General features: G+C 32.1%; 1 protein-coding gene across 26 annotated transcripts in view; it reads left to right on the top strand.

Annotated features, from left to right (window-relative positions):
- TRDN (triadin) overlaps positions 1 to 14,664 on the top strand; it is a 547,971-nt gene that overhangs the window by 504,719 nt on the left and 28,588 nt on the right. For 22 of the 26 annotated variants that reach the window (XM_056818706.1, XM_056818721.1, XM_056818719.1 and 19 more), the window contains 2 exons: positions 569 to 598; positions 2,303 to 2,350. In XM_056818706.1, coding sequence (XP_056674684.1) covers positions 569 to 598; positions 2,303 to 2,350 — 78 coding nt within the window. The remainder of the gene's footprint in view (positions 1 to 568; positions 599 to 2,302; positions 2,351 to 14,664) is intronic. The other 4 variants (XM_056818716.1, XM_056818702.1, XM_056818697.1 and 1 more) reach the window with 1 other exon arrangement.

Genomic DNA, 14,664 nt, shown 5'->3' with positions numbered 1-14,664 from the left:
TTCTTTCTAGAAATGGTAGAAATCACATATGGATAATAGCCATAGAAGTCAAAAGTTTACTTGAAAAATCAGTCTGCTCTTACTATCCCCAAATTTTCCTTAAAGACAGATTCTCTTTAATCAGAGGCCACATGTGTCAGAAAAACCACTCGCCTTGTACTCAGAAGACCTTGGCTACTGTCTTCTCTTCTGTTTTCAGGATATGGGAATTTGGACAAATGCATGAACCTTGTCTTTACTTTTGTAATCTATAAAATTAGGTTAAAATATCTGCATTTTCTATGTTACAGAGTTGTTATTGAGTGTCCCAAAAGTGTTAGTAAAATTTTAAGTTATTAAAACTTAAAAGCTCACTAAGTTTCTTAGGATAAACTGTATTTATCAAATTAGTTTATATTTGTGAAAGCATTCTATAATTGAAATGTACTATATAAGTGTAAACTATGATTATTCCCTTGAAGGAGTAAGTTGAAATGTTTTCTTTAACTTCAGAAACTTTAGTACCATCAATTAGAGACTAAATAAATCTTACTTCTATGTTAAACCATGTTATTTTGTTTCAATACAGCTCCAAAGAAGCAGCCAAAAGAGCAGAAAGGTAATAATAGAGAGATCAGAGGGCTTGTTGGGAGCTCAGCAGAAAGTGACTACATTTTGAGTCACAGTGTGTTTCCTTTTGCAAAAATAACACTGAATTTAATTATGTATTTAATGTGTTTATCCAATTAAGAAATCTTAAGCATGATATACAATACATGAAACTTGATTACACCAAAGTGCCCAATTAATCCAAAATTTAAACAGTTATAGAAGTAATATAACTAGATCCATAGGACAAGAATTGCAAAATCAGAGATTCGAAAGGACCCTCAATGGCTCTGTTGAGGATTGGTAGCCTTTTTCTTCCAAATGTCTGTAAAATAGTCACCTCTAATAGATATGTATCTGTTAATCAGCTATGAAAACGCTAACTGGAGCCTTCACAACATTCCAGTGAAGATGTTGGGATGAAGTAGTTTCATTTCATTTTGCTTGTAAGGAAACTGAGGCAAAGGAAAATTGAGATTTTGAATTGAAAATACAGCAATCACCTGCAGAGCCAAGAATAAAACTAGATCTTGTAGTATAATGAGTGGAATGTCAACCAAACCTGGCTGAGTCTGCAAAAGTCACGTCTTGGATAGTCCGATTCCTTATTTACAAAATGAAATAAACTATATAATCTCTATTGTATTGTTAATAGGTATCAATATTTTCTCTGGCCTCCTGGAAACTTGAATTATGAGACAAGCTACTGAGTGATTTAGATTTTTTTGCCTTAAAGACATACTTTGCCCTCTCTGAAACTCAGTTTTTTTCATATGCAAAGCATTGATAATAATGTGTACAACATCTATTAGATTTTTATAAGACTCAAATGAGAGAATGCATGATACATAGCAAACTTCTTACAGCAATATAGAAATGTCGATCATTTGCATCAATCATTTCACCAATGCTCAATATAAAATTGTTTGTTGAATCTTTTTATGCTAATTCAGAAGATACTTCAAGATTTTTCAGTGTTCAGGGTTCATTGATACAGATGTCAATGACTGTCCTACCAGAATAGGAGATATAGTAAATCAAGGTCAATATGTCAATCAAACCCTAAAACATACTTAAATACTTGTTTTGTTAAACCCATTTCTGCTGTCGATTTTTTATTATAAATTAGACTCTTTAATCTCAAGATGAAGCACAGGTTAAAGAAAAGAACACTTTTGGTTAGAAGAGTCTGTCTTCAACTTAATCTTTAGTTAATGTGGTCTATCGGCAAAGTATTATGTATTTATCACGGATTTCCAGAATGTCAGACCTAAGGATTACAAGGTTGTCAGTCATCAAAGAAAGATTGGGGCATCTTGATTGTACTCTATTCATTAATTTAGGGAAGTGGACAGATATTTTACAGAAGTTTTCAGAAAATAAAAGAAATAAAGAAGGTTTTTTAGGTCTAATTTGAAAATTAAATTAACTTAAAGAACCTCCAGTTACCAAGCATTTCAGTTAATTAAGGTTCTTTGCAACTATGGTTTACATTAGCAATGGGCCAGCTATTGTTTAAGTTGATGCTATTATAAACATTCTTTTCAGTCATTTTTCTCCCTTAGCTTGAAAAGCAAAATATCATCCAAAATTTTTTTCCTTTTACAATATGTCTTTGTTTGAAATGTCTATAGTAGGAGTTAGCCAAAATTGAAATGAAAAGCAAAGTTACTTTATAAATTCACACTTTTGATTAGCGTATTTTTTTCATAAGCAGACAGAAGAGGGAAAGAAAATGTTCGGCCTTTCAATGGGACAAAAGGTAATCAATCTTTAGTTTGTAAAATGTTTAACCATTACTTTGCTTCTGAAATGCACAGTTGTGTGGACTCTATATATATTTATACATGAAAATATTCCAGATGTTGAGATGACAGAAGAATATACTAGATGTTTTTTAAAGCAACAAAATAGGTTTCTGCAAAGAGATTTTCCAGATAGAAGGTAGACTCATAGAACTACAAAATCATCTGACAAAGTAAACAGATTAAATTGCAACAATAATCATAATAATTAAGACACCTGAAAATGCCATGGAGCATTCCAAAATAGTAAGTAATGTCCAAAAGAATAACATGGTAATAACCATAACAGTTTTGAGATGAGAACAGAGAATGATGTGAAGAAAAAAGATTAATCTCATGGCTCTAGTCTAACTAGTAAATCTTCACAAGGTCTCTAGAGAACATATGTGTGAGAAGGGATCAGAGGGTTACCTACATATATATATCATGCTATTCTTATCTCCTGTTGAATATCCTAAGAGCAAAGTGATGAATTATATGAGCCTCATTATCAGAAAGATATTAATGAAAAGACAAGACGTTTACAAAAAAAATCAATGAGTGAGATGAAATGACCTTAGGGAAGATAAAAGCAAATGGAATACTAAAAATAAAGGAAAGTGGAAATTTAAATTCCCAGTATCCCTCCAAATAATGAAAGGATTTATTTGTCAAAAAGGATAGAGTATCAATGACACATGTAAAAGCCAGTGGAATTTCTCATTGACTACAGGAGGGGGGGGGGTAGAAAAAGAGGATGGAAAGAACACAAGTCATGTAACCATGGAAAATATTCTGAATTAATTAATTAAATACATAAACTTAATTTTTTTAAAAAGGAGAAGGGTCTCCAATAGGAAATTTCTAGTGAAGTGTGAAGATTAGATTATCTACAGCCTATATTAAGTTATTTGGAATAGTGCAAACAATAACAACAAAATATTACTACAATGTTTGTGAAGGGGTGTGTACAAGTAATATTGTCATAGAACCCCTGGAGAATGATACTTATCCCATTGGTATTTTAGAGAAAAATGATTTTCTATTAGTTTGTAGTAAAATTTTAAAGAGCACCAAGATGGTACAATGGATAGAATGCAGGTCCTAATGTGATGAAAACTTGTCTTACTGAATTCAAAACAGGCCTCAGACACTTAACTAATTGTTTTACCCTGGGCAAGTCACTTAACCCTGTTTGCCTCAGTAACTCATTGGTTAAAAGAAATGAAGAAGAAAATGGCAAAGCACTCCAGTATCTTTGTGAAGAAATCCCTAAATGGGATCTTCAAAAAATTGGGCATGACTAAAATGATTGAACAACAACAATTTTAAAAGAATTATTCTGTGGTAAAGTTTTAATTCTGAGATTTTTCTAAAATAAAACAGCTGAGAATAAAATCATTATTCATAACTGAAGATTCTATTGAGAGACTGATTAAAAACAACCACTTTAAAATTCCATCCCCTTAAATTACATGATTGCTGCAGGAATAAAGAAATTATTTATGCTTTCCTATTTTGCCAAAAGATAGCATTTTTCTAGCATACTACTAGTGATCCTTATTCCAATTGATATATTTCCCCTATCTGAACAGAAATAAATGGTTGAACTTTGAAATACTCAAAAACAATCCACTATTTTGCACTGCACTTATTAAAAGAGACATTACCAATAATTTGATTGATTGTATATGTTTCCTTTTTGATGATTATTTCAAAGATATAAGTGGTAAAATGTGATATCTTTAATTACTTTCTTTATAAAGGAATAAACAACATTTATATGCATATTTGTGGAATATGGATTGTTAGAACTTACTTTAAAATTTTATTTTTACATACACTTATTTCTATAAAGGTAGAAAATTTAGCAGAGAAAACTCAATTTCACAAGTATTTTTTTCAAAAGAAGACTATTTTTTAAAAGTATAAAGATATTCTTAAAACCCAGAAGATTAATAATGCTTTAATATCTCGTTTTTTCTGCATTGAAGAACTAATTTAGTTATCAGTGAAAGTTTATTCAAAGGCACAGTTTCACTAACACTTTCAAATTATAAATCCCTCAATTCATTAATTCTTTTAAGAGAAAAAATGCTGATGTGCAGGTTACAGAATAACATGAATATTTTCTTTTAATTTTATTTCTCTTTTGAAATGTTTCATTTGGATTTTGTCTGGTTTTTATTTTTCCTGAAAAAAGTAATCCTTGTAATTGACCATTTAAGTTTAATAGTAAAAGACTGGTTAATGATTACAATGCATCATAAAAGCTTCAGAATTTAGGGTTAGGGTAAGGATAATGAGTAAGTTCTATTTGTAATACTCAACTGAGTGATGCATAGTTTGTCTTGATGAACTTCTTCCTCTTTTTGGATTAGTGGGGTGGATCTTGACCTATGATTTCATCTTTCTAGAGAACTTTTTAGGGGCACTCTTTCCTAGATTCATCATAGTAATAATGGAGAGGGGGATAATAATGTTAAGTGACTTGACCAGAATCCAACAACCCATGTTGAAACATCACTTGAAGCCAGATTTTCCTGCACCATTCTGCCTATGATTTAAATAAATAAGCTATTGTAAAGAATGTTTTATTTTACATGATTACTTATAGAATCATTTTAACCTTGCATTCTTTGAAAATTTCAATGAATTGCTAATAGGTGGATTTTTCTTACACTTAAATATAGGAAATAATTTTAGCATCTGAAGTCTTTTTTGAAATCAAACTATTCCACATCTTCTTAAGGCAGGGTAAAAAAAAAAAAGTATACACATGCTCTATAATACATAAATATTTTTGATGATTGAACTACCATAAAGAAAATGTAAATTCCCTTTCTGCTCTAATCCTATAATCTCTGAATAATTATTCCAAGATTTCATACAGTGGGATAATACTATATTATTCCCTACTATCATCTAGTGCCAATTCTCCTAAAAATAAAAGTGATACTTGTAGAAAATAGAATGATATAGTATAATCATGAGTATAATATCAGACATTATGAACAGTAATTATATCACAAAAACATATCTCTTGTCACTAAGGTATACCTACATGAAATTATGAAGAGTGAAATGAACAGAACCAAGAGAACATTATATACAGCAACAAAAATATTGTTTAAAGGATAACTTATATATGCTCACTCCAGAGAAAGAAATGATGAATAGAAATAAGCAAGACAATGTTTTATGTATACATATATACATACAACTTTTATATATTTAGATATACATATTTATACATACTTATATTTACATATGTACATATATATTTAAATATGCACATTCATATATATTTCATATATATGTACATATATATATATATATACATACAACTTTTTGTCAAATGATGGCTTGTCTAGTGTGGGAAGAGAATGGGGAGAGGGAGGGAGATACCTGGAAATTTTAATGTCACAATTTTGTTTTTAGTTAAACAAGAGAATAATAGAAACTCTAAGCAAATAGAGTAGAATTCTAAAATTTCTTATGGGACTTGAATTCAGTCAAGTTAAATAGAATGAGCATTTCATATTCCTTTGTATTTTATAGATGTAGATCATAATTAATCAATCACAAATATTTACTCAGTGCATCTAATGTGCCTACCACATAGTGTGCCAAAGTACACTAGAAATAGAAATTATAGCCTTTTTTTTACTATTTTTGTTGTCAGACATTATTATTTATAATCGTTACCTAAAGTTCTGGGATAATTCACAATATTATTCTTTTATATCAAATGTTCAATGGACTATTGAATAATTAGGTTAAGTAATTTTTTATAGCTGAAAAAAGTATTTGAATATAACCATATCCTGTGTAGGTCCACTAAAAGAATCTTTGATACAACTCCATTATGATATAGGATGACAAAAATAATAGATATCTTGTTCCCACATGATTGATTTATTCAGCTAGATTTTGATATATTGAAATACTTTTGTTACTATGAGATTGGAGATTTGGCGTTGTAAGAGTTTAAACTTAGGTTTATGCTAAGTATGAGAATTCTAAAGTAATATTGTGGTCAAAGCTTTAAAATATTATCCCATAAGTCAAAATGACTGTAGCAGCTTTACTTATAAAGAGGAAGAAAGAATGAAAGTAGGAAATGTAAAAAAGAAACAAAGTACTGCACAGCTACAAATACCCCAAGTTTAATCCTAATGTCTCCAGACTACAAATGCAAATCTGAAAGCAAATCTCATCAGAATCCAAAGTCCTGATTAGGACGCTGAAATCCAAAGAGCTACGAGATGCTGAAAAAATCCACTGAGAAGCTTCAGTATACATGAGGCTAAGACTGCCAAAAATCTCACCAGAACTCATGTTGAAGGGAGTGTCCCACCAAAGTGCCAATGAGCAGAAAGGGTTTCCTCGCCAAAGAAACAAGGAAGGAATAACTCCACTCACCACTGAAAGATCCAAGGGAAGTGTCTCTTCTAAAGGGGAAGTCCCCTTTGGAGGTGAGCTTTTCTGACTTGTGAACTCTTCCACCTACTGACTGGTCAAGTGTTAAGTAGGGGTGTTTTCAGTTTTTGATTGATTAAAATAAAGGTTGTTGATTGATTACATTATAAATAACAAAGAGAGATAATTCTATCTTGACAGCATGACAATGTATATTGATTTAAAAAGACTTTACTTCAATTTTAATAGATCAACATTGGAAAAGAAAAATCCTGTGTTTTCTATTTTTAACCAATGCCATTTCTATATCATTTTTTACCATATGATTTTGATTACTTCTTCAAAATCCCTACGTTTTAAAATTATTTTATTGTAGTAGCTTGGGAATTATGAATTTTTGGCATGGAAAAATCTATAAAAAATGTATGGTGGGTGTTAGATATAAATTTGGCCTTAGACACTTCAGCTCTGTGACTCTGGCAAGTCACTTAACTCAATTGTCTAATTCTTACCACTCTTCTGCTTCTAAGTATTGATACTTAGTACTGATTTTAAGAAGGAATACTTTTAAAAAATGCATAATGGGCTTTGATTTCATCTATAAAAGATCTCATTCCAAAATACATTTTGAGGTCTGTATTTATTGTAAAGAGACTGTCATTTGATAGTTTATTAAAATAAGCTTTTTATACCTACATGGTACATTCCTAGGGATTTAGTACATATTATAATTTAGGGGTAGCAAGGTGGCATAGAAGACAGAGCAAGGTGTGGGGCAAGGGAGACCTGAGTTCAAATCCAACCTCAGATACTGACTAGCTATGTGACCTTGGGAAAGTCAGTTAGCACTATTTGCCTTAGTTTCCTCATCTATAAAATGGAAAAAGGAAATGGCAAACCATTCCAATATCTTTGCCAAGAAATCCCCAAATAGGGTGACAGAGACAAGTTCAGACAACTGAAATGACTGGACAATAACAACAAAATTTAATTCTTCTAAATAACTATATGTTTTACAGTTGCTACAATGTCCTTGAAGAGAATGCATTGATCAGTAAATCCAAGTTCCTTAAAATAATATTTTTGTAAAAATATGATTAGGATTACCTTATTCATTTATCTATAGATTTTTGTGATTAAATTTCATTTCTATAAACTCTTTCATTTCAATAAAATATCTACCTCACAGTCATTTCTTCTATCTTTGTTGAAGTATATTGTTGCTTGGGCTTATGTGCGTGTCACCCAGGGAAGACCTTTTGATCCCAGTTTTAGATCTTAGCTCTTTTATTAATACCATAATCAACATCCATCATTTGCTAAGCATGTTAAAATATCTTCTCTGCATCAGATACTAGGTTAGAATTGCAAAGATATAAATATGAATTATATGCTATCCCTATTGTCCTGAATTTTACCATTTGTTAAAGGAATAGGACACACAAAAGTAACTATGATAGAAAATCGAGGGTCAAAAGAAGCAGAAGATCATAGTACTCCAGCACCAGCTTTGAAATCAGATTAGTATTTGCATTTTTGTTCTGCTGCTTGTTATTTGTGAAACATTAGGCAAGTTGTGTTGTTTTCTGGACATCATTTTTATCATCTGTAATATGAGTGTTATAGTAGATAATCTCTATGGTCCTTATCATTCCAGCTCTACATCCCATAATCCTTGTAAGTAAACATTTGGAAGATTTTTAAAAGTAAAAGCTGCATGATTGCTAAGAAGAAAAAGATAATTTTCTAAAGATGGTTTATATGAATGCTTGAAACCTAAGATCATATGTTTCCTAAAGGAAACAGAAAGTAGTCCACTATGGCTAAAAAACAAATCAATTGTGTGAAGAAAAGTAATGCAAAATAAGGTTATAAAAGTATATCAGGAGTAGATCATAGGGGAAAGAATTTATAGTTTATACTGGGGGTAATGGAAACCCATGGGAAGCAACTATTTAAAAATGTAATAGAGACTTCCATATTAAAGTGGAATATTGTGAGCATACTTTAACCCTTCTTTTATTCAGGGGCATTGTTGGTGCTCATTCTTTTCAAATAGCACAGCAATATCCAAGCCTCCCTCGAGATGAATAGCTCTTCTAGAGAACAGAGACATTTTGTTTTTCACTTGCACAATTTTCTAAATCAAGTAATATAATGTTGTTATAATGCAACTTAAAGCTTCTTTATCTACTTAGAATCATGTCGTCAGTCAGGCAACAGTAACCATATCTTCTGTATGTCTTCTCTGTCTACTCTGTTTTAACTCATCACCATGTTATTATGTACAACGAAAGAATAACCACAGAATTCTTAATTGCTATGACTTTTGTACAACACAGAGCTAAAACAGATACCGAGATAGATGTAGGTGGCTCATTTCTTCTACACACATAGACTTAAACATATGTAGTTATTTTATGCTTGTGCTAGCCATTCTGGCCTCCTCATTAAGCCCTTCTTCCTTGAAAATGAAGCAAAAACAGCAGCTATGCCCAAGATCTTTCTCTTCAAGGGTCACAATGTTGAGGTCAAGGCACTTCTTTTGACTTCCAAATAAGTTATTCCCTTTTTTGTCTTTTCTTAGCTAACCTTCTCTTTTGCTAAAGTGTCTGATGGTCATTGCCCATAGTGCCAATTTTCATTTCCATAGCCACTATTGACCCTTCTGCTTGCTACCATGTTTCTTATCTCTTCTACTTCTTCTACCTTCTTCCCATTTTTCTTCTTATTTTTATATTTCTGCTTTTTTGGTCTCTTCATATTCCTGTCATTTGTTGTGCCTTTCTCGAGTTTCCCACAGACTAATGTTTTATAGATACTCTGCTAACAAAAGTACTACTTTCTTTCCATCAAGGAATCTGCCTGTCCCATTAAGATCAAGCTATCTCTTTAGGTCTTTTGTTCTTTGAAGCGGCTTTCATTTTTTTCAGGCACTTAGTAGCTTGTTTGGTTTCCTTATCACTTTCATGGTCCAATAGTATGATTAACTTCTATTTTGTGACCTTATTTGAGAAAATAACTTTTTAATTATTTGATTTTATTTCTAAAATTGCTTCTCTTCCTGTACTGGGCAAAAAAATAATTTGTGGAGTTAATAGTGTTTAAGGATACCAAAGGAAAGAAGATAGAGATTATTGAGATGATAATTAATAACTGGGAGCTAGACAGTGTATTAGAACTTATTAACCACCTGCCCAACATGGACATGCAGAAGAAAACACACTTGAATACTAAATACACATTTAAAAAAATACACACTTAAATCTCTTTTTGCACATTAGATTTTCATTCCATCATAAAATTTCCAAAGGCAAAAAAACAATAAAAGACTGAAAGCAAAATGGGGTAAAAAATAATAAGCTGAAACTCAACTATTAAAAGACCAATCATGCCAAAGGCACATTGTCAACTGGAAAAATCACAAGGTTTATTATCATTTTGATGTTGGTAATAGCTGAAAAGAGGAATTGTCCTGTCCATCTTGACAATACTCCACTCTGGTATATATTGAGGGAGAGGTATCAGGGAGGTTGCTGGACCATAAGTCCAAGACCCTGATTCAGGGTATGATCAGTGCCTGAAGTTTAAGAATTGTCAATAGGATAGTCATAGACTCTAAAGAGGATAGAGGCAGATGAGAGCCTTCAGATAGAACCAAATTGTTAAAGAAAAAACTGTGACAAGGGCCAGGGCTAAAGATATGTTTTATATAGAGTAGAAGTCAAAGGATAAGAAAACAATAGGACCTAACATACTTAAAGAAAAATGGAAGGAGCAAGAGGACCTGAGATCTGAGATTGGAGACAGAATCTAAGGGAAATTCTCTAGCAATGATCAGAGAAAGTAAGAACCACTGAGAATTGGGGTTTGAAAAGTGCAAAAATATTTAATATATTTTTATGTTTAGCATTTTGAGAGTATTGGGGGGTTTTCATGCCAACGAACTTGGAACTAACCTATCTACCCACACTCTCTCATGCACTATTCCCATGGAAGAATGTACCAGCTTGATTTCACATTCCTTTTGATGCCAGGCAGCTATGAGAGATGATTGGCAGTAGAGACTTATGGTGCATGCATGCGTGTGTGTGTGTGTGTGTGTGTGTGTGTGTGTGTGTGTGTGTGTGTGTGTGTGATGCTTCAGTTTGAAAGAATATAAAATCCTTAAAGGCAGGAGATGTTTTATTGTCATTTTTTTCCTTTGTATCTCCGGCACCTGACCCAGTACCTGGCTTATAATGGGTGCTTAATCAAAGCCTACTGATTGATTACTGATTTAAATCTGAAGGTGTGAATTTTAAGCTCTGAAGAAAGATCTAACATAATTATTTAAATAATACTTTTGAAATATTGCTTAGCTCCAAATTGGAAAGCATATGTTAATGTGTAATATATAAGAATTCTTTCTCAAAATCATTCCATAAGTTACTGCCTAACTTAAATATCACTCTGCAATGCATTTTTCTCTGACATCATTTAATAATTATTTGGTTCCTTATAATTTGATTGAGTCAAGATATTATTAAGTAAATTCTGCCTCCAATGATGCAAATCATAGCCCTTCTACCCCTTTCTCATTATATAATTCTAATATACATTCTTTGTCTGCTACTCTGAGACCATCACTGTCAAAGCATTAAGAACCAGCTCCAGGGGATTAAAGACCATTTAGTGGTTTTGTTCATTGCCTTATTATATACACATAATACATATAGGCATATAGTTTATATGCATGTGTATATGTGTGTAGATAGATCTATATCACTATGACTTTCTCTAAACTTTGCTACATTGTAGAGAGCAGATAACTAGCCTGTCTTTGAACATGAACTTCAAATATTCCTACCTTGGCAGAAACTGTTGGTGTCGAAAGTTTTCTAGCTTAGCCTTCTAAAAACTACTCTCATTTCCATGTCATTAGAAATAGAACTTTTGTGACTATTTTATCCAAATCATCTACCTAAAATGATTTCTGAATTCTTCATTATCCCTGGAGATAGTACCTTTTTACAATAGTTGATTGGAATGGGTTTTTTTTTTCCCTCATAAAACCATTAAGAGAAGTAAACGTTTTTTAAGAGGGGGAGCTAGGTGGTCTAATGGATAGATCATTGGCCTTGGATTCAGAAAGACTGATCTGTATGAGTTCAAGTCCTGGGCAAGTCACTTAGTTCTGTTTGCCTCAGTTTCTCATCTGTAAAATGAGTTGGAGAATGAAATAGCAAACCTTTTCAGTCTCTTTGCCAAGAAAATACCAAAATGTGTTCATGAAGAGTTGGATGTGATTGAAATAGAAGAACAGTAAGTCTATAAATTTTATCTATAATAAAAAAGAAAGGAAAAATTTTAGGCCAGCTAATTTCTCCCTTCATAAAATCAAGGACCTAATTTTTAAAAGGTCAACTTTTTCTTTTGGACAAACATCACTGAAATAGAGATAGGTAAATTTTGAGGAAATGCACCTAAGGTTTCATTGAAAATGAACTTTGAAAGTTAAAATAATTTGTCAAAAGTGAGAATATGTGAATTATAAAATGATAAGTAGTCACTTTCTTTGGTTTCTCAGACCTAAGTGGTATTATGTGCTAAAAAAGACCTAATGGCTCATAATCCAACATGATTCTCTAATAAGTCTTTTCTAAAAAAAATATCCAGAACTAAAAATAGGAATAATGGACAAAATTTTGCTTTGATTGATGCAAACTATTGTTGTGTTTTTTACCTCCTATAAGCTATGTTTATATGAATGAATTGTCTAAAAGTCCCATTAGGCAAAAATATCCTACTTTAATAAATTATATACTATTTTAGGTTATTCAGCTATCACTAATAGCCCAATCATTCATGAAATGGCACTCTGGTGTCCTGAAAGTCATGCAGCTTTTCCAAATATAAGCATGAAAGAAGATTGTGTTGAATAGCCTATTTCGTTCAATAGGGTGCTGAATTGATTCTTTCTCAGACAATTGAATAATTAAAAAAAAAAAACTTAACCACCTACTATATGCCAAGTAGTAGGTTAACAAGTGGGGATATTACATATACAACAGCAACAAAAATGACAACAAAAACAACTACTTTACTACTGCCACTACCACCACCATCACCACTGCTATTACTACTTAACACTACTACTAAATAACATTTCTATAGCATTTGCTATGTGCTAAGCACTATTGAGTGCTTTATGAATAGTATCACATTTGATCTTCATAATAACTCTGGAAGATATGTGCCATTGTTATCCTAATTTTTCAGATAAAGAAGCTGAGGCAAACAAAAGTTAAATATTTTACCCAAGTTCAAAGAACTAGTAAATGTCTATGGCTGGATTTGAATTCAGGTCTTTCTGACTCCCCTCTTTGTTCTCTATTCACTGTTCTTGCCTTTGAGGAATATAGGAAAGTGGCGATTAGGGAAGGGTATTTTGCTTTGGGAAGTTATAAGGATGGTAAGTAGTACCCTTTGGGAATTAATCAATACACCCTTTCCAGTAGCAAAGATAGTATTTATTTGATTATAGCTCCCAGAAAAATAAAATCAGGACTATATTGCATAAGAAAATAGGCAGGGTGAAATGTGAACCATTACTGAGGCTTATGAGATAGAGGTAATTACCTGAATTTGAGATGACACATTCATCAATCAGGACAGTGTAGGAAGAAGGCACCAGGGTGAAAACTTTAGAGCTAAGAGTCTTAAATCCCCAGTGCCCTGGATTTTGGAAATCTAGAGTACAGCAGACTGTTGAATCAATACCCTTATCTACATGCTCTAAACCATTTTAGAATCCCTAGAAAGAATCAGTGCCCTCTTACAAGCAAATTATTTCTTCTTTCTCCATGGTAACTTGGACTTGAGTTACTGATTTTAAAAAATAATAGTTCCCAAAATTGGGCTAGGTGCAGCATTTACTTTAACTTTAAAGATAGATTGATCAATTTTCTATCTAAACAACAGATGCCAATCACTGTTTGAGTACTCCACAAGAAACTTTAATGGGGTGATTAACAGACAATTACAGATCCAATAATGAGAGACTACTTTGCTTAACTATATAGAGTGATTCTGAATGCTATCATTTGTGCCAATCATGGTCTGAATTCATCCTTCTTAAACTAGGTCAAAATGCTTTACAAAAACTAAATGGAATCATAAGAATCAGAATAGCTATTAAACATCCCTGCAAAACAAAACAAAATGGGATTTAATCATAAATACAAGCCAACACTATTGCTGTTAACATGATTGTGTGGCTTTTACACTGTTATTGCCACAGAGATTGATGACATACTTAAATCAGACATGGACGCAGAAAAAAAAATGTACCTCTCCATTTCCATAGTAATTTCTCTGGAGGTGAAGCTTTCAGGGAATTTATGATTCTCTTAAAAGTGGTTATGTTCACCAATTAACATTAGTCACCAGTTCAATTTGCCTGCTTCTTATCAACAATCCCAACTGATGCTCACTTGCCTATCCTGTCACAAAATACAAATGATAAAAGGGGTTTATATCATGTCACCTACCACAAATCTCATTTTAAATAATGTCCTGACTTATTTTCCTAAAATTTGTTCATTTTTTCTGTTTGTTGCTATTGTCCTGGATAACTGGAATAATCTGAAAACACCATAACAAATTAGGATCATACAAGTCAGTATGGGAAAGGACCACAGAGATTATTGTATCCAGCCAACCTAAACCACTTATCTAACAACATGTCCTCAATATTACTATTAGTGAAAATTGTCATTATTGGATAACATCTTATGTATTCTAAAACTTGATCCTTTGGCAACAAAGGATCAACAAAAAGTTTGGTAAAGATAATTAAGATATTTGGCAGTATATATAATTGTAAAAC

Source organism: Monodelphis domestica, chromosome 2 (assembly GCF_027887165.1).
Source record: "Monodelphis domestica isolate mMonDom1 chromosome 2, mMonDom1.pri, whole genome shotgun sequence".
Taxonomy (NCBI): Eukaryota; Metazoa; Chordata; class Mammalia; order Didelphimorphia; family Didelphidae; genus Monodelphis; species Monodelphis domestica.
This window is presented reverse-complemented; position numbering and strand designations above follow the sequence as displayed.